This window comes from Ursus arctos, unplaced genomic scaffold (genome assembly GCF_023065955.2).
Source record: "Ursus arctos isolate Adak ecotype North America unplaced genomic scaffold, UrsArc2.0 scaffold_21, whole genome shotgun sequence".
In the NCBI taxonomy this organism is placed as follows: Eukaryota; Metazoa; Chordata; class Mammalia; order Carnivora; family Ursidae; genus Ursus; species Ursus arctos.
In genome coordinates, this window is record NW_026622886.1 from 3,687,613 (window position 1) to 3,711,010 (window position 23,398).

Genomic DNA, 23,398 nt, shown 5'->3' on the forward strand with positions numbered 1-23,398 from the left:
CGGGGTGGGAGGCGGCGGATCCCGGGCCGGCCAGCCGCGGGGTTCTCGGGGCCGGGGCCGGAGGCGAGCGCCGCGGGGCAGGGAGCGGAGCGCAGGGCGGGGGACAGCGCGGAGTGACAGCGCGAGAACAGCGGGGGGCGGCGGAGGGCGGGCGGCTGCGGCGGGGGCGGGGGGCGCGAGCGCGGGCGGTCGAGAGCCATGGGCCCCCGGACCCCCGCGCTCTGAGCCGGGGCCGGCCCGACGATGCTGACGCCCAGGCGGCGCCGGGGGCGCGGCGCGGGGCAGCGCTGAAAGTTGGGCGGCCCGCGGGGAGCGGCGCGGGACGGCCCCGAGGCGCGGAGACCCGGAGACCGACGGACAGACCCACAGGCAGCCGGGGAGGGGGGCGGCGCCGGCCCGCCGAGTTCGCGGGGAGGGGGCGCCGGGACTCCCCTCTCCCCGCCCGGGACGCCGCCCGCCCGACCGCGCCGTGGGATGTAGAGCCGGCTCGCCGCCTCCTGGACCTTCGTCGGACCCTCCGCCCCGCGGTAAGCCGGGCTCACGCCCACCGCCGGCGCTGTCCGTCTGTCTGTCCGGCCGCGTGAGTGTCTGTGTGTCCCGTCGAGGGGGCGGATGGGAGCCGTTGGCCCCGTCCGCTCAGCGCCTTATCCCTGCGGGTCTCGGATGCCAGGCGCGCGTTCCGCGCCGTCCCGGGAGCTGGCAAGCTCTGTGGCTCTGTCGCTTTGTCCGTCGATCTTTCGGGAGCGTGAAGGTCTGGGTTGTGGCCAGAAAGGCGGAGAGGGGTGGGTAGAAGAGGCCTTGACCTCCTGCCCCGGCCACGACCTTTCCCTGCCTCCACCCACCCCCAGTTGTCAGCCGCTTCTGAGGAGCTTCGAGGCAGGTGACTCCTGCCTCGTGGCGAAGGGTGGGGGGGGGGTCCCCTTTCCACTTCCCCGGCTGCAACCTGTTTGCAAATGGCCCTCTGATCCGACAGAAAACAACATCCCACTTCTCATGCTTTGAGCATCTACTTTAGGCCAGGTGACCCCAAGGTGGGGGGACAGGGGTCCAGTCAAGGAGGTAGTTCACATTTCAGAGCCGTAGAGATGGAGGCTGTGGAGAGAGGCGAAGACTGCTCTTCTCTCCCTACAGGAGAGCCCCAAGGAAAGAGAGGTCTGAATGAGCCCCTGAGCAGGGAAACTTCCCTGCCTCCCCACCAGCATCAACATCACACTTCTGCCTTCAGGGCCTAGGCTCTAAAATGGGGAGAGGATGCCGGGAGATGGTAGGTGGGAGTGTGGTGGAGGGACTAGAGGCAGGGCAGGCTGGCGAAGTTGGCAAGTCAGGTCCTTGAGACCAGTAGGGTGCTGAGCAAGTGGTTGAGGGAACGGGGAGCTGAGGGACGGAGGTCCCAGGGCCACGGGTGCAAGACCCAGAGAGGAGCCAGACCCGTGTGTGTGTGTGTGTGTGTGTGTGTGTGTGTGTGTGTCCGGAGTTTGGGGAGCTTACGGGGAGGACTTTTGGGGGCCTGAGAGCCACACTGTAGCCCTGCCTTGGCCTGGGATGAGAGGAACAGAAGCCAGAGGAATGTGGTGGGATAAGATCTGGGTTGCAGACCCAACAAAGGCTATTGGCCATTGAGCTGACCCGTATCCAAGTTGGAGCCTGGAGGGCTGAGCCTAGAACATTCGACTGTTCTCCACAGGGAGGAGGGCTCCTTCTGGGGTTTTCCACACTGGGAAGTGGGCTTCACATACCCTACATGCAGGCTCCTGGAATCAGCTCACTAGCTGAGGGACCAGCACCCTGAGCAAGTGACCCTCAGCTTCCGTATCTGTGGAATGAGGACACAGCTCTCTGCCCCACTGACCTCCAAGGGCTCAGATGAACTGAGAGCTGTTCACAGGTTGGGGAGAGTGCTGGGCAGACGACAGTAAGGACTCATTTTACCTTTGAGAAGGTGAACAGCTAATGGGGAGAGAGGATATGGCCTCAAATAGAGGATTGACCAAAAAGGGGATTGTCCAGAAATTAGAGGGGGACCTGGGGCTTCGAAGCTATTCCTCAGGAACCTTTGGTTACCCTTCAAAAGGAAGCTCTTCTCCCGGGGCGGGGAGAGCCTCTGGGGTGACTGGGAACAGACGGAGCTGGCCTTGAGTATCTGCTGGGTGACCTTGGGCAGCTGGCTTGACCTCTCTGGGCCTCAGTGTCTTAACTGGAGAATGGGGATGTTGGTACTGACTTCATTGGGTTGCTGAGTGATTTACAGACGATGTCAGGTCTCTGAAAGCAGCTTGCAAAAGCCTGGAGCATAGTAGGTTCTTAGACATTTGCAGAACACAGAATGAAGTAGGTCTAGGAGATGCTGTGGAAAGATTTCTTAGCTTAGGATAAGAGGGAAGGGGAGGAGGAACAGTGTAGGCTTACAGGGCGGGTTGGTTCTTAATGTGGATCTGGGGGAGGCGGGGGCGAGAGCTGAGGGGGGTGTGAGGAGGAGGGGGCCCCTCTGCAGGGACCACTGAGTCACGAGGACATGTAAGCGACATGACAACCAGCAACATGGTAACCAGGAGACTAGTGGCGGTGGGAAACGGAGCTGGAGCGGTGTGTTGGGGGGGCAGGACTGGCAGTCCTGGGGCTGGAGGGTCCAGGGAGGAACCAGGCTGGTCTCTCAGAGTGAGGAGGGGACCCTGAGGCCAGGTGGGCTGGGGCGGACGGGGGGCCAGGGTGGAAGGAGAGGAGGTGACTCCGGGGTCTGCCGGGCAGGGGGGCTTCTCCTGCACCTCCCCAGGCTCCTCGCTCCTCTCCTCCACATCTCCACTTTTCATGCCTCTCCCCCCTAGGATGCCAAATTTGGCTCACGCAATCTGTCGTCTCTCTTCTGAGATTGGCACCGGGACCAAAGCCGAGTGCATTACATGCATTACATCACCGCCGCTCCCCCTGCACGAGGAGAGGGAGGGACGGAGGGCCGGGGGGCAAGCGGCCAACCTTCAACTTTCATTCCTGTCTTCCTGCTCACTCTTGCCGCCTCAGTCCCAGGGGGTGGGGGCTTCCGGAAGCAGCCAGGCAGGGCCTCGAGGCAGGACAAGGGCTCCGATCTTGGAAAGACCCCAGGGCCAGGGCAGGTCAGACCGTGTTGCTGTCCCCTGGCTAGGTGGCACCGGGGCGGCAGGGAGCCCAAGTTCAGGACGATCCGTCGTTGCCTCGCCGGGTGACCTTGGGCAGGTCCTCCCGCCCCATGCCCTGTGCAGGTCTACCTCTGTGTGGAGGACAGTTGGCCACTCGAGATCTTGGTGAGTGTCCTGAGAAAAAGATGCCCCTGAGCCCTGCTGCTCTCCTGGGCACAGAGGAGGAGGCCGGCATTTCGAACGGCTCTGTGGCTGACCGCCGCCTTATGGCTCCATCTCCACACCTGTCAAATGGGGACGAGAGAACCCTCAAAGGCACGAGGTGTGAAAGAGATAGTGGACGTGAAGGTGAGAGACAGGGGAAGAGACAGGGTCTCTGGCCCTGAGCCAGCAGACCCTCAGGGCCCAGTGGCTCCCTGCGTGCTGGGCGGGAGGTGAGGGGGCAGTGGGATAGCAGCTCAATACGACAGAAGGCCTGGAGCTTAACTCCCTGGGCTGATGTCCTCGTTTTATAAAAGTGGAAACCGAGGCCCAAAGAGAGAAGTAGGCCCCCACCGCACGGTCACAGTAGTGGTTTGGGGGTAGAGGAAGTAGAGCTGGGGCCCGAACCCAGGGCCCTGGCTCCCAGGCCTGCCTGGAAGTAGGTGGGCAGGTAGGCAGATACACACCCTGTGGAACGCTCTGGCAAGACCGGGCAGGACCCAGGAGCTTGGAGGGCCCAGTTCTCACTTTGGCCTCCTCTGTTCTCCCTTCCTGCTCCCTGGCTCCCCTCGTCTCCACGGTCCGTGAGCATTAATCCCATCCCTCGTTCAGTAAACTCGAAGAGCTCCCTTTTGGGCTCATTTTAAAGCGAGTTCCAAGCAGTCCCAGGCAGGGACAGGCTAGATTTGGGGTTAAGCTAGAAGATCATGGCCCCTTCTAGAAGATTCTCAGAGCTGGAGGTAGAGAAAGATGGGGAGCCTCTGTGGCTGTTTTGTGAAATAGTGAGCTCCTTATTCCCAGAGCTATTTAGCAAAACTGGATGAGTACCTGCCAAGAATCCCGTCCCAGTGAGTCCTGCTTTTGGGTGAGGGTGAATGACACCCCCACCTCCAAAATCCCAGGAGTCTTTCATATCCCAGGAGAGGCTGGGGAGCAGCACCAGTCGCTTCCCCGGTTTCCAGCAAGGAACCTCACATTCTTACGCCAGGCATTGGGGTAGGAGCTTTTTGCAAATGCTTTCTCTTATGATCCTCCCAACAACCCTGCAATGTCGATTTGGTGACCCTGTGTTACAGATGGGGGAGCCATGGCTCAGAGAGTCTATGTGATTTGCCCAAGGTCACACAGCAGGGAAATGGATGAGTCTGGATTTGAGTCCCGGCCAGTCTGATTCTTGGGGGCTGTCCCTGGGACTTCCTTGAGAAAAGAATGGAAAAAGTCCCTCCCCTGGGCTGGGGTTTGGCAGAAGATGATGTGTCGCCCCCACAGCATGACACCCCCTCAAGGATCCTCTGGGGGCTCCATTCTGAAGCCATGGATATAGACGGGCACCCAAGGAAGAACTCACTTTCCGAAGGGGAAGACTAAGGCACAGGGACAAAGAATGACCTGCTCAAAGGCACCCAGACAGTCAGATTTGGGCCAGGGGGTCTGTTCCCTGCGCTGGTGGGTCAGGAGGGTCCTTTGGGCCGACGACGGTTTGAGGTCTGGGATCAGAGGTGCTGACTGCTCGGTGGTTTGGCAGAGGGCTGAGAGAGTGCTGGCTCTAGGCTAGGGCTGTGGGTAGGGGGGCTGGCCTCAGGAATGCAGAGAAGGGCGCAGAGAGAGAAACCAGCAGGGACCGCAGGTCCACCTCTGTCCTCCCGGGTCCTGCCCCAGCGCCACCCACAGATGTCAGTGTCGTACACCCTGTGAGGTCATGGAAACCTGTGGGTGGAACCTGCCTGGCAAGAGAGGAGGAGCTTGGCGCCAGCAGCCTTGGGTGTGGCTCCCAGGGCGACCTTAGGTCAGTTCGACACCCTCCCTGAGCTTGCTGTGTGAGAGAGACTCTGGAAGGAACGGTCTAGTTCCACAGTGTAGCTGCCGGAGGTCTGTTATCTCAAAGTGCTCCTCCCATCCCCTCAAGGACCCTGGGCCCCGGGCAAGGGGCAGGCAGGAATCCTGGAGGTTGGCATAACCTTTAAGCCTCCCGGGCGACTCAGCCCTCCTTGGGGTGTGGGGGGAATCTCCGGGCGCAGCCCTTCTTCTCCTTTTCATCTTTATTTTTCTCCTGCTCCCTCTTCCCCTCTCTACGTGGGCTGATCGCTGCTCAAACTTTTAATTCAGATGGTAATTGAAATAATAATACGGGCTGAGGCCCCTCTGCTTGTGACGCTGCAGCTGGTGGAGCTCAGCTATGAATAGACCTTGAGTCACACACGCGCGCGCTCCTGCAGGCGCGCACACGGGGCTCGCGGGGTGGTGGGTGGGGTGCAGCGTGGGGGGCAGGGTGGGCTCACGCTCCAGCTGGCTCTGGGTCTCGGCCCCCTGCTCTCAAAGGCCTGGGACACTTCTGCCCCTGCCACCCACTCTCTGGTCCCTATGGTGAAGCCGCAAGACTTGGGACATCCACGGTCCTCTCTGTCTACAGAAGGGGACACTGAGGTCCAGCAAGGGGGAGTGGCTGGCGGGACACAAATAGAAAGTGGCTGGGACGAGGTTTGAGCTGGTGGGTTTTGCTTGATTCTAAGACCACTATTCTGTTTTAGGACACGCCGGCGGGCAAACAGGGGAGGGGAGCGCTGGGGTGTGGCGCTGCCCCCCCCTTTGGTGTCCCCCTGCCTCAGTCCTCCCAGCACACGCTCGCACGCTCTCTCGCGCTCTGGCACACACTCACACAACGCTCTCCCACGGTCCCTCACACGCACACTCAGACGCCCGGCTGCTCGGGGAGGTGGTGCCGTTGCTTGGTGGCTGTGCGGACAGGGAGGTTTTCTTGGGGGTCCTGTGGCAGGAAGGGGGACAAGCCCCCGCGTGCCAGGCTCTAGGCTAGGCTTTGTATTCATGGTTTTACTGAATCCTCCTTGCCACCCCGCGAGAGCCATCACTCCCACTTTTCAGTTGAGTAAAGTGAGGCTCTGCTAGAAGCCCGAGTCTGCCCAAGGTCCGGAGGGTAGAAACAGCCATACACCGTTGTCCTGCTGGAATGCTCCCGGGTCCGGCCATTCTGAGACGGTCCCTTTGGCTTGCTGGAGGAAACGTGCATCTCTTGCAGCCCGGGGCTCCCCTTTCTCGGCCTGTGCCAGTTCCCCCGTTCCTCCCTGGGGCTACCTGGCCAGTGATTGACCAGCTCTCGTGCCAGCAGCCGGAATATCCGGTCTCAGTGCGCAGGGGGAGGCGAGGTGTCCGTGAGGGGCATTGGCAGGTCAAGGAGAGAGGCTGCCAAGACAGGTGGTCCTTGGTGTTTGGGCCCCAGCTGGAGGGGTGTCGGGAGAAGGTGTGGTCATGGTTGTGGCCCTATCAGCTGGGAGCGTTGGTCTAGGCCTGCTCAGGTGGACCCAGCAGGGGCCTCTGGAGGGCAGAGGGGACATGCAGCCGGACATGGGGAGTGCAGTTGAACAGCGGCACCCCTGGGCCTGGGAAGATGGAGAAAACTCTCCCCAGCATTTTCTGGTGGCCCCATCTGCTCCTGTATCTGCTTTTTCTCCCATACACTTCTGGAACATGGAGCAACTGAGCCCAGAGACCACAGTGAATCACCCAAGGTCACACAGCAATGGTGGCAGAATTGGGGCCGGACTGGCCCAGGGCTCCTGACTCCTCTGCCTCCCATCCCCGGGACTGCCAACACCCGTCCCCTCTCTCACACACTCCCTATCTTGGGGGAGGGGGGTTGTTTAGAGGTGGGAGGGAAGAGCTGGGTCTCTTCAGGCCCCTCTCTGGGAAATCCCCAGACTGGAGGGAGGGAAGGGGCAGCAGCCCCCCGTCACAGCTGAACAAGGAAGTCTGCCCAAGTCAGGCAGGCCTGGGATTGAATCCCAGCTCCCCCTGCCCCACGTACCCCTTGTGACCTTGACTGGGTCACTGTCCCCCCCTGGGAACCTCTCTTAGCTCCTCTGTGAAACAGGGACAACCTGTGGCCATGGGGGATGTGCTTGGCTTTTCCCTTTTGTTGCCCTGTCTCCTGTCAGAGCCCAGCTTTATCTGGGCTGCAGGATGAGAGGGGACCTGAGCTAGGCCAGGGAGGAGAGGGTACATGACTGTGAGGGACTGATCCCATTTTACTGAAGGGGAGATGGAGGCCTTGTAGAAGGAGTTTGCCCAACCTCAATGTGGTGGCAGAATTGGTTTTACCATCTGGCCTCTGGGCCCCCCACCCCCCTCCCAGCGACGTTTCTCCCCTATCCTCCCCTGCAGCTCCCCTCCCAATCTTGACCTCTATCCCAAACCCCCACTGTAGGCCTGAGAAGAAGTCCAAGCCCTCCGTCCTGTGACAGTTAAGGCTCCACTCAGCCCAGGGGACAGCTGGAATGGGGGCCAGCGATTTGGAAACTCCATGGGACCATATAGGGGAGACGACAGGTACAGAACCCGAGGTGTCCTGGTCGTGGGCAGCAAGGTGGGGGAGGGCCGAGGGGCTCAGTCACTCTGGCACATGCGCAGCAGAGCCCCCTACACCCGTCTTGGTAGGGAGCTCACCATCTCCTGGGGCAGCCCACTGTGTCTGGAAGGTTCTGTTAATGGATACCTGCCTCCGACTTTGGCTTTTGCTCTGAGGGAACCAGCCCATTCCCTCCAGGAGGGGCGACTAGCTTCCCCCTGCTCCCCCAAGGCTTCTCTCCTCTGGCCTCCGTAGTCCCAGTTGAGCCCCGCAGATGGGAAACAGATCTGGCTTCAAGTCCAGCTCCACCCCTGAGTGGCTGTGTGGCCTTGGGCAGTGTATTCACCTCTCTGAGCCTCCATCCCCTGACCTACGGGATGGGTTTGTGCCCCTACATCTGTGGGCTGCTGGGAAGATCCGTGAGCTTTGAGAGTAACACGACCCATCGACCCATCATTGACAGGAGCTGCCGTGTGGCCCGACGAGTCAGGGGCGACTCCTGCTGATTGCCAGGCCCCAGCCCCCATGCTCACTGGCCTCCCCTTCAGACGCTGCTTCTCTCATTATACTGGGTGTCAGCGCCTGCACTCTCTGCCGAACCCTCCAGACCTGCTTGGGTGGGGGCAGGGCTGGCTGAGCACCCGCGCCAGGCCCAGCAGCTGCAGATCCTCGGGCCACCTGACCTTGGAAAGAGCCTCTCTGGCTGGGTTTCAGAGCCATCCCCCAGACACTGGGCAACAGGGAGGAGAAGGAGCCAGGTGGGGCAGAGCGCGGGCATGGCCTCATGCTGGAGCCGGCCTGGGTCCCTGGGGTGACAGGCCAGGAGATAGGAGAACAGCCTGACAGCCAGTCAGGGGACGGAGTTACAGTTATCAGCTGCACTGATAGCACGGCAGAGCCTCACTCCGCACGCTCTAGTGGGCTGCCCGGGGAGGGGGTGAGCTCCCTGTCACGGGAGGTGTGTAAGCAGCTTCTGAATGACATCTGTTAGGGGGATGGCAGCAGGTTCTGATATAGGGCCAGAGAAAGGGATCAGACCCAGAACCCAGAGTCCTTATTGTCTGGGCCACGGGATGGAGGTCCCGTGATCCTAAGAGTCTAACAGACTGTTCCAAGGATTCCCTCATGACCTCCAACAACTGTCCCCACAGTTGTACCCTCCAAAAGCCCATGGTCCTAGCATGCGCAGTCGCAGCTTCGAGACAGGCCCTAGAGGCTTGTGCCCATCCGGGGACACTGGAAAAGAAAATAGACAAACCCTAGATCCCCCATGTCAGCCAGTTCAGGGCTCCAGAGCACCCGGCAGCTCAGGGGTCCTCCGAGTACGTCCGGGTCCTGATCCGTGAGTGGCTGTGAAATTGATTTAGTGAGCTCACTACTTATTTTTTTAATGAAATAAAAAAGAAAATGTCAAGTGCTTCATATGTAGCGAGCGTATTATTTTGCAATGCTCTTGTTACCGTTTTTAAAATATATATGTTGTATAATGAGTAGCAACGTACAACGTGTTTGTTTTTAATCTGGGTCTTGGTCAGAAAGTTTAAAAGCTACCGCCCTGTATAGAAATCCTGGAGGCAGCACTGACAGAGGCTGGGGTGTGCAGATCCCTCTCTTTTCCAGGATGCTCAGTTCCTAAGAGTACAAGTGGCGAGAATTCCAGGATGCCACTCTCCTATCCTCAGACCTCCCTTCCCTGGCCCAGCAGCCCATTTCGCTCAGGGCTGTCAAGCCCCACAGTCAGCAACCCCCACCCCCACCCCCGCCGCAGGGCTCAGGGCCACTCTCTGCCCAGCCCAGGCCCAGCCCTGCTTCCCCTTCCCATTTCCTGCTTGTCCCACATCTTCCCGAGGACCTGTCTCGAAGCCCTCTGGCCTTGGAGACCCTTCGCCTCCTGTCCTCACCTGTTAACACGCGGAGCTCAGCTCAGCAAAGCAGGTTGTGTCTTACTCAGTTCTCTTCCGCCAGCACATGGTAGGTGCTCAGTAAACGTTCATTCATTCCACAGGGATTTGTAGGACACCCCTGAGGAAGCGCTGCGCTGTGGTGCGGACACACCAGGCGGGAGGGCGGAGGCCACACTAGCTCAGCTTGGTTTAGGGATGGATGGATGGATGGATGGATGGATGGATGGATGAATGAATGAATGGAGTCTGAGAGTCTCTGGCCTTAGGAGCCAGCTGGACCGATGGCCAGAATGATAAGAACGTAGCCCTCTGCCTGGTGTTGTAGGCATCCCCACAGGGACAGTCGCTCACGTCTGAGGCTGAGCAGGAGGTTGGGGTGGGAGCGGGGGCTGAGTGTGCCTACCCCTGTCTCCGGCCCCTCTGAGTCCTGTCTGCCTGCCCCAGCCTTCCCGGCCTCTCCCTCCAGTCCTGCAGCTTCTCTTAAGGGCCTAGAGCCTTTGGCGTGAGTCAGGGACCCCTGCTCACTCCCCTGGGAGTGAAGGGGACACCTTCGGAGAAGCCGGTGCTCTCCGGGAGGGGGAGGCACAGGCCCCGGGCCCCCGCCGTCCTGCACTCACGCCAGTGCCGCGGAAGCTGTCCTTCTGGCCTCCACGCAGAGACCACCTCCGCCACGGAGAGGTTCTCCCTGACTACGGTGACAAAAATAGCTCCTCCTTGGTCACATTCTGTCACATCCCCTGCTTAGGTCCCTCACGGGAATGGTGACACGCGGATCTTGTTTCTTTGTCTGTCATCAGATGTTTGTGAAGTGTCCACTGTGTGCCGGGGACCGGGGCTCCGGGCTGACGCAGAGATTTGAGATCCCCGCACTTCACGGTGATTGTACGGAAATCCGTTTGGATCAGAGAAGTGCTGGGAGGGTCAGGACGCAGACAGAGAGGACCCCGGGGGCTTCTTGGAGGAGGCAGCCTCTGACTCAGAGCTGAACGGTAGCAAGGTGTGAGCAGTGGCGACTTGGAAGATTTCAACCAGAAGGAACAGCCTTGTCAAGACCGGAGATAGGATTAAACTTGAGATGTTCAAGGAACAGGGAGAAAGGCCTGAGCGGAGAGGGGTGGGGTGGGGTGGGGAAGAGGCCGTGCAGTTGTGTGGTCGTGATGTGGCCTGGAGCAGGGGGGACGCTGCAGACTGGGTGGACAGCGTGGGGGGCCGGGGTCCAGGCCCCAGTCCCACAGTTCACCTTCTTGGGAAAGCTTCTGGCCCCGGGTGAGGATGAGAGGGACCTTAGCCACCTCCGGGGTGAGGATCAAAGTTGTGGCCCGGGCTTGGCCCACAGTAGACACTCAGTGTCAGTTGTTGTACCATTATGACGATGATTGGCTTCGGGAGGGTGGAAGGCCGATGCCCAGGCCTTATTTGAACGAACTCCCCCCCCCCCCACGCCCAGGTCACAGAGGGGGAGGGGTGAAGGGGAGGGGCCCTCAGGCTGTCTGGGGATTGCCAGGTTTGCGTTGCCTCTTAGCAGACGCCGCTGAGACCAGGAGCCCCGTCCGCCTGTTGCTGCTTCCAAGGACAAGTGGGGTGGTCGGGGTCCGTGGTATTTTAAGCCAAGGCCGAGCCTGGCCACTGCGAGACGTGGGCATATGGAGCTGTAGGAGGGTGAGAGGGGCCGTCCGGATGGGGGGTCCTTCGGGCTGGGAGGACTCGAGGAGGAAGGCAGGGGCGAGGAGCCAGGGCCCCCTTCGGAGCCTGTGAGCCCTGGAGAGGAGCCCTCAAGGGGGCTGGGGAGAGAATGGGAGGTGACGCCAAGTCAGCCCCTTCCAAAAGGGCTTTCTGCACATTACAGTTTACAAACTTCCCGTCCAGCGCCGCGTTTCGTCTTCACAGCGTGCCTACGAAGTGGGTGTTCTTCCTCCCCGTCTTACGGATGTGACTCAGAGAAGTCAAGGCATTTTCTCATGGGCGCACAGCACAGAAGTACAGCATTCTCAGGCTTCCTGGGATCACGGGCCCTTTTGAGGACCTTATGAATGCTCTAAGCCTTCTCAGAAAATACACATATGTATGCACTAATTTTAAAGCCTTCTATGTGTCTTTTTTTCTGTAGGTAATACATTCATATGGCTCTAAAATTAAAAAGACACAAACAGGAATACAGTGAGAATTCTTCCTCCTACCCATCCCCAGCCACCTGCTTCCCCTCCCCGGAGGCAGCCAGTGTCACCAGCTTCCTGGGGCTCCATCCACAGACAAGCCCAGACAGGCAAATATGTGTGTCTATAAATTTCGTTCTCTCCTTTTTCCCACAAATGGTAGATACTATACTCAATGTTCATCACTGTTGCCTTTTTTTTTTTTTTTTTTTTTTTTTTTTTGTTAAAAGACACATCTTGAGGACCCACGTGGCTCCTTACAGGGCTCCCTCTTCCTTTTTTGCCGGCTGTGGGATGTGCCATTCATGGATGGGCATCGGGCTGCTTCCAGGCCAGGCTGGGCAGACAAGGGGCCCAGCTCCCCTCCTGTGTGACCCTCTGCAGGCTGGGGTCCCAGGAGCGCACCCAAGTGTCATAGGCAGTCCTGTGGCTCTCCAAAGCCACCCAGGTCCACACAGGGCGAGGCAGGAAGTAAGCCTGGGACTTGGCTCAGACTCGCCTTCCCCACACCTCCCTTCTTCCCACACCTCTTGTGAGGCCCATCAGAGAATCCAGGGAACCCTGTGCCGGTGCGGGTGACAGGTGTTAGCCCCCACATGCCCCACGGCCCCAGGGGACCCTCTCCTGCACCGTCAGCCCCAGCTCCTGAGGTCTTGTTTGCTGAGAGGCCGAGGTCGGGGTGGTGATCTCCACGCCAGCCTCCTTCCCCTGCTGGGGCATGTGCCCTGGACGTGGGCTGTGCCAAGGCCACCTCTGCTCCTGTCCCCTGGCCCACCGCAGCTACCGCGTCCCCAGCAACTGGCCTTCTCTGGCGCCCATGTCCTCACTTCGCCCTTGGTGGCTGGGGAGGGACAGCATCCCAGTGGGAAAGGGCTGGGGGCTGCCGGCCTCACATGGTCTGGGCAGGTCGGGGCCTGCTGGGCAGCTCTGCTGAAACTCCTCTTCTCCTGGCTCTGGTTGCTGCTCCCTCTGCTGTACCGGGTCCTCGTCCCTGTGCAGGGGGTGCCCAGGGGCTCTGGGGCGCTCCGCTCCCCTCAACATTCCTGCCTAGGCAGCTGCATGTGCTTCCACAACTCCCAACACCGCCACAGGGGTCAGCATCAAACAGCTCCGCCCCGACCTCGACCTCGGGGCCTGACGAGCTGCGGACTTCTCCACCCGCACACCCCACGGCCACGGCGCGCTGCAGACCATCACTCCTTAAATTGGGTCTTCTTTCCGCATCCCGTTGCACCTGTTCCCAGTACCCCTCTTCCCAACAGTCCCATGCAACCCGCCACCGCACCCTACAGGCCACCGTCTGGGCCCAGGAGGAGCCCACCCAAAAGCCTCCTGTGTGCATGGCACCCCGAGCGGGGCCCCAGCACCTCTTACCCCGTGGGTGCACCAGGCCCAGACAATGGAGGCCTCCGAGGCCAGACCAGGGCAGGGGGCCCTGGGAGCCACATCGAGGAGGGGGTTGGGTTTTTTTTTTCTTTTTTTAAGTAGGCTCCACGCCCAGCATGGAGCCCAGCACGGGGCTTGAACTCACACTCCTGAGGTCAGCGTCATCATTGACATCAATGAGCTGATGTCAGGGGTCGGCCTTAACCGACTGAGCCCCCAGGCGCCCTAAGGTGGTTTTATTTCTTAAGCCTGGTGCTGGATACACAAGACTTTATTGTATTATTCTTTATCCCTATTTATCTTAAAGATTTCACATGAAAATTGAAAAGATCCAACCGGCAACACCCAGCTGCCTGCCCACCTGTTTCCTGTGACCGTGAGGGCGAAATCCGTAATCCTCCCCACCCCCTACCTCTGGGGCCTCAAGCTGGGCAAGTTTGCCCTCGCTCCTCTTGCTCACTTCACTCCCACTAAGTGGACTTGCTGCAGGTTCTCAACAACGCCAAACCCCTTCTGGAATGTTCTACACCCCACCTTTCACACAGACACACAATTCTCCACACCGACTTGACTCCCCGTCACTACTCGGGGCTCAGGTTCAATGTCACTTTCTCAAAGAGGCCTTAGGGGACCCGCGCCAAACACATCACGCCGAACTTCTCCTTCAAGCAGCTTACCACGATTTCTGACCGCCCAGCTGTGCGGATGCTACTACGCGTACAGCGTCTCTCCCCGGCTGAGCCATAAGCCGGGTGAGTCCACGGCCTGGGTCTGACCCGCAGCAAGGGTGCGATAAATAGTAATCTTGGAGCAACTTCGGAGGAAGAATGCGCAGCAGACCAGGCCCTGAGAAGCCACCGGGAGGCTGTGGGGGATTGAATCCCACCACCAATGTTCTGGAAAAGAGGAGCCTCCAGGGATCTACTCTCACGTTCCAATCCCTGTATAGAAGAAGGGCACAGGTGTTTGGGGACAGTCCGTTGGGTGGGACTGTCGGGCCAATCGAGGCCGCTCCTGTGGGGCTGGTAAGCTCCCGTCAGTGCCGGGGCCAGGCGCTGGCTGGGCAGGAAAGGGCACAGCTGCAGGTTGGAGCAGTGACCCTTGGCCCCCAGCTCCTGCTATTTGGCCGTAACCAGAAGGCCTCTCCGGACATTCTGGGGAACTTGCTTTCCAAGCCTGTTCACCTGCCGGCTGAGTGGCTGGGCGGGAAAGTTGGGAGTTGGGGTGCAGCGCTGGAAGAATGAGCCAGCTCACCCCACACTACTCAGAGCCCCTCTGGGAGCCCAGAGTCTCCTGTGCATCCAGCTCTATGATCACGGACCAGGTCCTGGCTCCAACTTGCCCTAGAACCCAGCTTCTCCTTCCCCAGAAGGACTGACTTCACAGAGCCTGGCACGTAGTAGGGCTTGATCAGTGTTTCCTAAGTGGAAGAAATGTGGAACGTGACCGTGAGTCCTCCGGCCAGCGGAGTCAAGTGTTTAATGGACGTGCTCTGGCATCGACCGCCTGTGTCCAAATCCTGGCTCCACCACTAACGGGCTGTGTGACCTTGGACAAGTTGCCGGACCTCTCTCTGCCTTCGTTTTCTTACTTCTAAAGTCAGGATAATGGTAACTTCCTCTGGGTCACGGCGGGCATGGCGGGAATTGATCAGCGTAAAGCACTCAGGAGACGGCCGCCACGGAGCAGGCGCGCTCAGTGCTCCGCGTGCAGTTGGCAATGTCACACTGGCGGCCGGTGGGGCAGGGCCTCCGTGTGCGGTGGGGTTTCGGGGTACGGAAAGTAGGAGGGAGAAACGGCGTTCATTGAGCCCCCACTCTGTGACAGTTGGCAATGCACAGCTGGCCCTCCCGACCACCCTGCAAGGTAGGCATTACCACGTTCCTTGGCCAATGAAGACGCTAAGGCCCAGAGAGGTCAAGGGGTCTGCCTGCTCCCACTTCCGGCCCAACCCGCCCCCCCCCCCCTCCACGGAGATTGTGGCCACTGCCCTAGCTCAGCTGCTCCCTGGGCTCGTGTGGGAAAACAAACGGGCAGGGCCCTGTGATGGGTGCAGGGCGGGCTCTGGCGACGTGCAGCTCAAATTCAGGGGGAGGAGGATAAGGAAGGACTGGTCAGCCCCGGGAGTGATCTGTACCCCTTAGTGATCACGTAGGCAGCGCTGGACACGTGATGTGTGTGCTCCCATTTAGTCCTCCTTACAGTTTTATGAGGTAAGGACTATTGTTAGCCCCACCCAGAGGTGATGAGTGCAGGGACCAGAGAGGCTAAGTAATTTGCCCAGGGTCACACAGGCAGAAAGTGGTAGAGAATCCACTTCGGACTTGGGTCGAAGCGAGTGCAGGGGGAAGCTGTGGGCTCTTGAGACTTGTGAAGACGGGGCAGTCAGACCTCCCGGGTTCTGAGGAGCAGCACAGCGGCCTCCAGAGGGCTGCGGGCAGGAGGGGACACACTGCCACAATGTCCCCCATGGCTAGATCCATCTCCAGCTCCCTTTTACTCTTGGAGGAACACGGCTCGGCGGCCAGGCCTCGAGCCCTTTCTCACCCCCGTGCAAAGCCCTGTGTGTCAGAGCTGAGCGAAGCCTCACCCAAACCGGCCGGTCAGGCCTAAAAGGCTTCCATCAGAGCTGGGGGAGGGGCAGGCCCTGGGCTCCTCAGGGGGCTGGGAAAGGGGACAACGGTGCCAATTCCTTCCACATCCCTCAGGGAAATCTTCCCACCCTCGAGAACCCGATCTGGGTGCACTGAGTTAGCCCCTCAGCGCAGCCTCCCCTCCCCTCGCCTCGCCTCGCCTCACCTCTATTGCCCTGTGCCTGCTTCCTCTGGTAGAAGAAGAGTCAGCCTCCCTGTCCGAGCCCCAGAGGGGTTCCGGGATGAATGGGGCTGTTGGGACTCAGGAGCACCCAGCAGCTCCCCTGCCTTATTTCAGACTCTGTGCTCGCGCCTTGTCTCACTGCGTCTTCCTGCTCCTGCCAGGGAGCAAACATGGTCCCGCATTTTGCAGATGGAGATAAGGAGCACCTGGCTGGAGCTGTAGTGAAGCCAGGACGTGACACTGGGTTTCCCGGCCCCCAGTCCCCTGTCCTGTGTCACCACCACCATCATCACCACCATCAGCATCCTCACCACCACCACCACCAGCGTCCCCTGCATATTCCGTGCATTCCACCTGCAAAGCCCCGTGGAGCCCTCGGCCCGCATTTCTGTTCCTAGTGGTTCTCACACTCGCCTCCACAGGGGTTTGGTGAGGTAGGTACTGTCTCCGTGATGTCCACTTTGCAGATGAGGAAACTGAGGTCCAAAGGGGACACGCTAGGAGGTGACAGGGCCGAGACTGAGAGCCAGGACTCGCCGCCCAACCACGAGGGCTTAGCCAGCATGTTCTTTTCCTAAAGTTGAGAAGGAGCCGAGTGGAGCGGATAGGCAGTGAGAGCCGAGGGGCTCAGAGGAGGCAGGGCTGTGGCTGGCGGGGCAGCCAGGGAAGATTCAGAGACCAGAGGGGCTGGGGCTGGGCCTGGGGGGGGCTGCGGAGAAGCACGAGGGATCCGCGTCGAGCGGGGCTTTGTGGAAGGCGAATGCAGCCCGATGCCGGAGGCTGGGGACCGGGGTGAGCCGGGAACCCAGAGCCAGCCAGACCTGAGTGGGAATCCCAGCTTTGGCGCTTCTGCTGTGCGACCCCCATCCTCGTCCCAACTCCCCCAGCCTCCAGCCTGTGATTGTTCAGCTGGGAAGAGAAATAATAACCCTGCTAGTTGCTGTGGTTGGTGCTTTAATAAATACTTGTTAAATAAACAAAGGGCTGCAGTGACGGTTCAGGGAGACAGACCAGGCGGTGCCTGGCAGGGAGCTGACACTTCCAGAAGGTTCCTTCCCTGAGAGCAGCCACCAAGAAGAAGAAGGACGACAGGTTCAGCTGGGCCCCAGGGCTGAGCAGTGTAACCTCGGGCAAGTCATTTCACCTCACCTACTGTCCCATCTAGTAACAGTGACATGCATCAAGGCCCTGCAGGCTGGCTAAGTGTCCCCGCCTGCGGCCTTCTGCCCCCACCTCCTGCCCTCTAGAGAGCCTGGCTGGCCCCGGTCCCGGGAAGGGCTGCTGCTGAGGGCTGGGGGCCGGGGTGACATGCCCCTGCAGCCACCAGCGATTCTTCCATGCGTGGGGTGGGTGCACACGGGGAGATCTGTCCTCACAGTCGGCCGGGGTTGCTAGAGTCCCCCTGGGGCTGCTGTCACTTTATCAGCTTTTCTTTGCCAAAGGGAGTTGTGGGCAAGGAGGGGGCATTTGGTGTCATAAAATCAGAGGGAAAACCTAATGACAGGCGTGGGGTCTTTTTCCTGCCTCCTCTGGACCCGTGGCAGGCAGGGTGTCCGGCCCTCCTCCTCCGGAAGGAGCAGGCTAGTGATGGTGCCAGCGAGTTGACAGCCCTGCTGGTCACCTTCACTATCTCCCTGAGGCCGGAATGTCCTTGGCTAGCTGCTGCCTCCCTGCGCCACAGCCCTGCTCTTGGCCTCAGTTTCTCTAGTTGTTCAGTGAAGTCTGGCCTAGGGGCTCCAGATCTGGGACATTGTCAGCACCATAAAATTAAAGGAAAAAAAAAAAGTTTGGTAACTGGCACAGCATCTCAACCCTTCACTTTGCCAAGAAAGGACATTAAGTTTTTAAAAGCAGCCGTTATCTCCCATCCCTCATTTCCCTGAAGAAAGAATGTTAACCCTGAAAGGAGTCTTGGGATGCACTCATGATCAAGGGTAGTGACCAGCTGAGGAAGCTGGCCCGGAAGGGAAAGGACTTGTCCAAGGTCACCCTGCAAGGCAGTGAGGGGGGCCCGGCCTCCAGAGCCTCCGCCGTAGGAAATGTGCCGAAACCGAGTTCTTCCATGTGTGTTCATTTCCTCGCACACTTGTTGCAAGAGAATGAAGACCAGCTCCCTGCCTTCCGAAAAAGTACGGTTTGCTGGTGGACACGATCCAGGGGTTGTGCTCTCTCCAATAGGACAGCTATATTCAGAGGGGCTGATACCCAGTCGTCAAGGCCTCTTGCCCCTCTTCGACCATCTGTGCCCCTTCTCTTCTGCACTTTCCCCTTGGGCCTTCGCTGGGAAGCCCCGTGTGACAAACAAGGGACAGAAATCCTGGCTGTCTCCCAGTGCTGTCACGTGAAAGCACGATGCCAAGCTCCGTACTTTTCACGTGCCGGCCGGGCGTTGTGCGGGTCAGCCCACGCGCTGGCAGGTGAGCCTCTCGCTCTTGCCGAGGGAGTGAGTGGTGACAGGAGCGCGCGCTTACTTGAACGGGTCCCTGCAGACAGGGCCCTCACCAACCGGGGGGGTCTCTAGGGGGACAGGCGGCTCACAGGCTCCTCCGTGGTGGTGGGTGATGGGTCTGGGGGAGGCTTTCCCATCGGCCCAGGCGCGGACACTCCTGAGCACGGCTGAGCCTGGCGGAGCAGAGCCAGGGGCACAGGGCCTGGAACATTGCAGGGGTTGAGAACACTGCTGTGACCAGGACAGGGGAAGCAGGGGTGCAGGACAAGCTGTGCCCCCACTGGGCCGAGATGTGAGGCTGGTGGGGATGGGGTGATGGAAAGGCAGGGGCTAGGGGTGACGGTTGAAGCTGGGGGTGGGGGAGTGTCGGGTGGGGACATGCGGAGCCTCAGGGCCGAACGTGGAGCCTGCAGCCAGGCTGATCCTGCCACTCGCATTCAGGACCGGGGACAAGTGGGCTGTGCTGCTGGGGGAGGACCAGCAGCCTAGCGTGGGCAGGGACCAGCTCCCTTACCCTCAGCCCTGGGCCCTCCTGGAGTGTGGGAGCCCCAGAAAGAGACTTCTCCTGCAGCAAACCGCACCCCAAGCTCTCCAGGGAGGAGGCCCCTCCTTCCAGGAGCACCGTCACCTGGCAGGAGCTCTGGAGTGGGCAGGAGCAGCCCCGGCCCAGGGCTGGCCCGCCCTGCCTCACTCTGGGACCCTGAGCCGATCCATCCCAGGTCTGCACTTCCTGGGCCTCAGACACAAAGTAAGCGTCTCGAACTCAGTGATTTCTGGTTCCTTCTGGCTCTGGTTCCTTCTGCGGTGCTGCTGGAGGCATTCAAGACAGCGGGACAGAGCAGAGAGGGGGATGGTTAGTGAAGGAAGACCTCCCTAAAAGCTAGAAGGTGCCCCTGGCCCCAAATTTCTTCAGGGCTCGCACCTGGAGCCCTGGCTGTTAGGCCTCTGGGGGAGGTGGCAGACAGGGTCTGGGACTCCCAGCTCAAGTGACGACCTCTTAGGGGCCCGTCTTGCACATTGTCTGTTAGATCTTCAAACCAATGGGTCTCCCGGGTCCTATTTTCCAGATGAAGAAACTGAGGCTCCCAGCAGCCAAGTGACTTGCCCATGTTGTGTGGTGGACGAAGGACTTCGGCGCAGGACTGCGGGACCCGGGGAGCAAAGGCGGGGAAGGGAGAAGAACCCAGGGTGGGGGGTGATCGCGGGGGAGGTAGGGGGCAGGGCTCGCTCTCCCCAGGCCTGGCCGAGGGAGGGAGTTTCTCCCGAGAAGAGGCGCAGGCAGGCACCAGGCTGTTGATTTCTAAATTACAGCGTTGGCGCGCCCGGTTGCTGCGGCAACCGAGTTGTCCTGAACGGGGAAGTGTATAAACATTGCCACAGATGCACAATTAGATCAGGAAGAAGAATAGAACAGAAAATAGAAACTTCCAGCCTTATATAATTCTGGGCCAAAACGTTACCGGGAGCCCAGGCCCAGGCCCAGCCCCGCCAGCGGCCAGGGCCCCGGGCAGCACCCTCTCTCTCCCGGGGCCCCAGGGGAGGGGAGGGCTGGAGGGAGGGTCTGGCCTCCGTGGGCCCAGCTGGGGCTCCTGTCGCCCTGGCGGGGTGCGGGCCGCCTCCACTGAGACACAGCTGAAGGGGCTGACAGGCAAATGCTGCCTCTCGCCAGCTTCCTCCCGCTCTGGAGACGCGGGAAGACAGGCGGGAGGGTGACCGGCTTTCACCAAGCACCCACTCTCTCCTTGGGTCCTGTGAGGTAGGCTTTTGATCCCCGTGTTGCTGCAGGTGAGGGAAAATGAGTCTTCGGAGGCGTCACGGCGAGGCAGTGGTGTGTCCGCCTTCCTGCCTCCGGGTGTCCACACCCTGACACCGTGGATGCTGACAGCACCTGGGGGCTGAAGCTTAGACACACCTGACTTTGGATTGACTCAACAGCTGTGTGGCCTTGGGCAGGTCACTTCCCTCTCTGAGCCCTGCTCTCTTAGCTGTGACTTGGGAATAGCAATGCCTACACAGGGGCCAAAGCTTGGGGCTCCCCCCTCCTCCATCTTGACCACCACCATTGGTGTCTTCACCCCCTTCTGTTCCCAACAGGTCTGGGGACAGGACAGGAACCGACATGGGGCCACGGGTCCCAGCACAGTCTAGTAGGACTTTCTGCAGTGATGCAAATGTTCTTTTATCAACTCCGGCTGGTCATGGCAGCCGTTAGCCACAAGTGGCTACTGAGCACTTGAAGTGTGGGCGACTGGAGTTAAAACTGTATTTAATCTTAAGTAAATGAGTAAATGTCCAAAGCCACAGGAGGCCATCGGCTGCCCTATGGGACAGCCTGGGAGGATGTCCAGCCCCACAGGGAGCCAAGAGGGCAGAGGCCGAACCCAGGAGGCGAGCAGGGGCCAGAGCGTTTGCTGCTCCCTCCGCTCAGGGTAAGGGGGCAGATGGTGGAGCCGTGACCAGGGTCAGGAAGCTCCCCGGATGGGGTGGGGGCCCAGGAGGCTTGGAGGAGGTGGCATGAGGGCTCCCCTGGCCACCTCAGCTTCTGGTCCCTGGAGGCACAGGCTCAGGCCCCCGACACTCCCTCCCCGTCGTCAGAAGCGCCTCACCTGCCACATTCTGCCCACAGGGCTCCTGGAGGTCCCGGGTCCTAGGCCCGGCTCTTCCCCTTCTGAGCGTCTCGGGGCGTTGGGGGGGATCCCCGGCCATCAGCAACTCACCTGTCGGGCTTCTCCCCCCCCCCCCAGGCCCTGCGTCTTCCCAGGTGACCACGCCGGCTTCAGGACATGCACGGGCACAGCCGCAACGGGCAGGCCCACGTGCCCCGGCGGAAACGCCGCAACCGCTTCGTCAAGAAGAACGGCCAATGCAACGTCTACTTCGCCAACCTGAGCAACAAGTCGCAGCGCTACATGGCGGACATCTTCACCACGTGCGTGGACACACGCTGGCGCTACATGCTCATGATCTTCTCCGCGGCCTTCCTCGTCTCCTGGCTCTTCTTCGGCCTCCTCTTCTGGTGTATCGCCTTCTTCCACGGCGACTTGGAGGCCGGCCCGGCGGCGGCGGCTGCAGCGGCGGCGGCGGCGGGGACCCCCACGGGCGGGGGCGGAGGCGCGGCCGCCCCAACGGCCCCCAAGCCCTGCATCATGCACGTGAACGGCTTCCTGGGCGCCTTCCTGTTCTCGGTGGAGACGCAGACGACCATCGGCTACGGGTTCCGCTGCGTGACCGAGGAGTGCCCGCTGGCGGTCATCGCCGTGGTGGTGCAGTCCATCGTGGGCTGCGTCATCGACTCCTTCATGATCGGCACCATCATGGCCAAGATGGCACGGCCCAAGAAGCGGGCGCAGACGCTGCTGTTCAGCCACCATGCGGTCATCTCGGTGCGCGACGGCAAGCTCTGCCTCATGTGGCGCGTGGGCAACCTGCGCAAGAGCCACATCGTGGAGGCCCACGTGCGGGCCCAGCTCATCAAGCCCTACATGACCCAGGAGGGCGAGTACCTGCCGCTGGACCAGCGGGACCTCAACGTGGGCTACGACATCGGCCTGGACCGCATCTTCCTGGTGTCGCCCATCATCATCGTCCACGAGATCGACGAGGACAGCCCGCTCTACGGCATGGGCAAGGAGGAGCTGGAGTCGGAGGACTTTGAGATCGTGGTCATCCTCGAGGGCATGGTGGAGGCCACCGCCATGACCACCCAGGCCCGCAGCTCCTACCTGGCCAGCGAGATCCTGTGGGGCCACCGCTTCGAGCCCGTGGTCTTCGAGGAGAAGAGCCACTACAAGGTGGACTACTCGCGCTTCCACAAGACCTACGAGGTGGCCGGCACGCCCTGCTGCTCCGCCCGGGAGCTGCAGGAGAGCAAGATCACCGTGCTGCCCGCCCCGCCGCCCCCGCCCAGTGCCTTCTGCTACGAGAACGAGCTGGCCCTCATGAGCCAGGAGGAAGAGGAGATGGAGGAGGAGGCGGCGGCCGCAGCGGCCGTGGCTGCGGGCCTGGGCCTGGAGGCGGGCTCCAAGGAGGAGGCGGGCATCATCCGAATGCTGGAGTTCGGCAGCCACCTGGATCTGGAGCGCATGCAAGCCACCCTCCCGCTGGACAACATCTCCTACCGCAGGGAGTCTGCCATCTGACCTCCGGGCCCCGCCCTCATCGCTTCCCGCAAGAGCCTCTGCCGGGGGTGGGATGCCAGCACATCCCCTCCACACTCAGGACAGAGCTGACCCTGGCTCCGTGGACCTTCTGGAGGGAGGTGGGGGCTTCAAAGACTGGGGAACCCCTTCCTATTGACTCCAGAGCCCAGGCCTGGGAAGGGCCCAGGATACCCTCTGCCCTGTCAGCCTACCCACTGGCATCTCGGGGACCCCAGACCCACCACCCTTTTCCCACTGACACTTCAAGGACGTGCCCCCTTTACTCTCCGAACCTTGGGGAAGGCGGCTGGACTGCTGGGGGGTGGGCATCATGGAGTTCTGGGGTGGGCAGGGGTTAGTGTGGGGGGAGGGAGGGTGGGGGTGCGTTTCTTTTGCATGACTGTGACCTGTTGCTCTTGACTTTCTTTTGTAAATATCTATAAATGGAGAGATGGAGGCACCAAAGCCACCTTCTGCCATTTGTACCACAGGACGAGAAGGTGCAGTCCCTCTCTGTGAACCCCTCCCTCTCCCGGGCCCGGGAGCCTAGCCCCTTCCCCCACGCAGCTGGCTGGTGCCCAAAGCCAGCCATCTTGGCCCCTGGATGGTGTTGGGTTTGGGTGCAGAGGTGGGACCCCGAGGGGCAGGATGAGGACCATCCCTCCCTGCGGTCCTTCCAGATCCCTGGGGTCCAGCCCAGAGTGACAATGGAGTTTGTAACTATATATTTTTAATAAAGTATATGGTCCATTAGGGGTAGGCTGGTTGCAGATGAAAAGCAGGGAAAAAGAGAGAGAGAGACCATGATGTGCGTGTGTCTGTGTGTGGTATGTATGTGTCCCTTTCCGAGACCCTGAGCCCTGGAGGGGACGTTACCAC

The 23,398-nt window shown here is 60.5% G+C and overlaps 1 protein-coding gene across 4 annotated transcripts; it reads left to right on the top strand.

Annotated features, from left to right (window-relative positions):
* Window positions 1–202: 202 nt before the first annotated feature.
* On the top strand, window positions 203–22,850 carry KCNJ4 (potassium inwardly rectifying channel subfamily J member 4). 4 transcript variants are annotated; one of them, XM_057316525.1, is made up of 3 exons: window positions 203–527; window positions 16,121–16,365; window positions 21,125–22,850. In XM_057316525.1, exon 3 carries the CDS (start codon window positions 21,164–21,166, stop codon window positions 22,517–22,519), a length of 1,356 nt encoding a protein of 451 aa, XP_057172508.1. In that variant the 5' UTR covers window positions 203–527; window positions 16,121–16,365; window positions 21,125–21,163; the 3' UTR covers window positions 22,520–22,850. The 4 variants fall into 4 exon arrangements, with proteins under 4 accessions (XP_057172508.1, XP_057172509.1, XP_026335416.1 ...); XM_057316526.1 differs by lacking the exon at window positions 16,121–16,365; XM_026479631.4 differs by lacking the exon at window positions 203–527 and having other exon boundaries at window positions 15,954–16,365.
* Window positions 22,851–23,398: the final 548 nt, after the last annotated feature.

Coding starts and splice junctions, on each gene's coding strand:
- KCNJ4 (XM_057316525.1), top strand. CDS start 21,164: ATGCACGGGCACAGCCGCAACGGGCAGGCCCACGTGCCCCGGCGGAAA.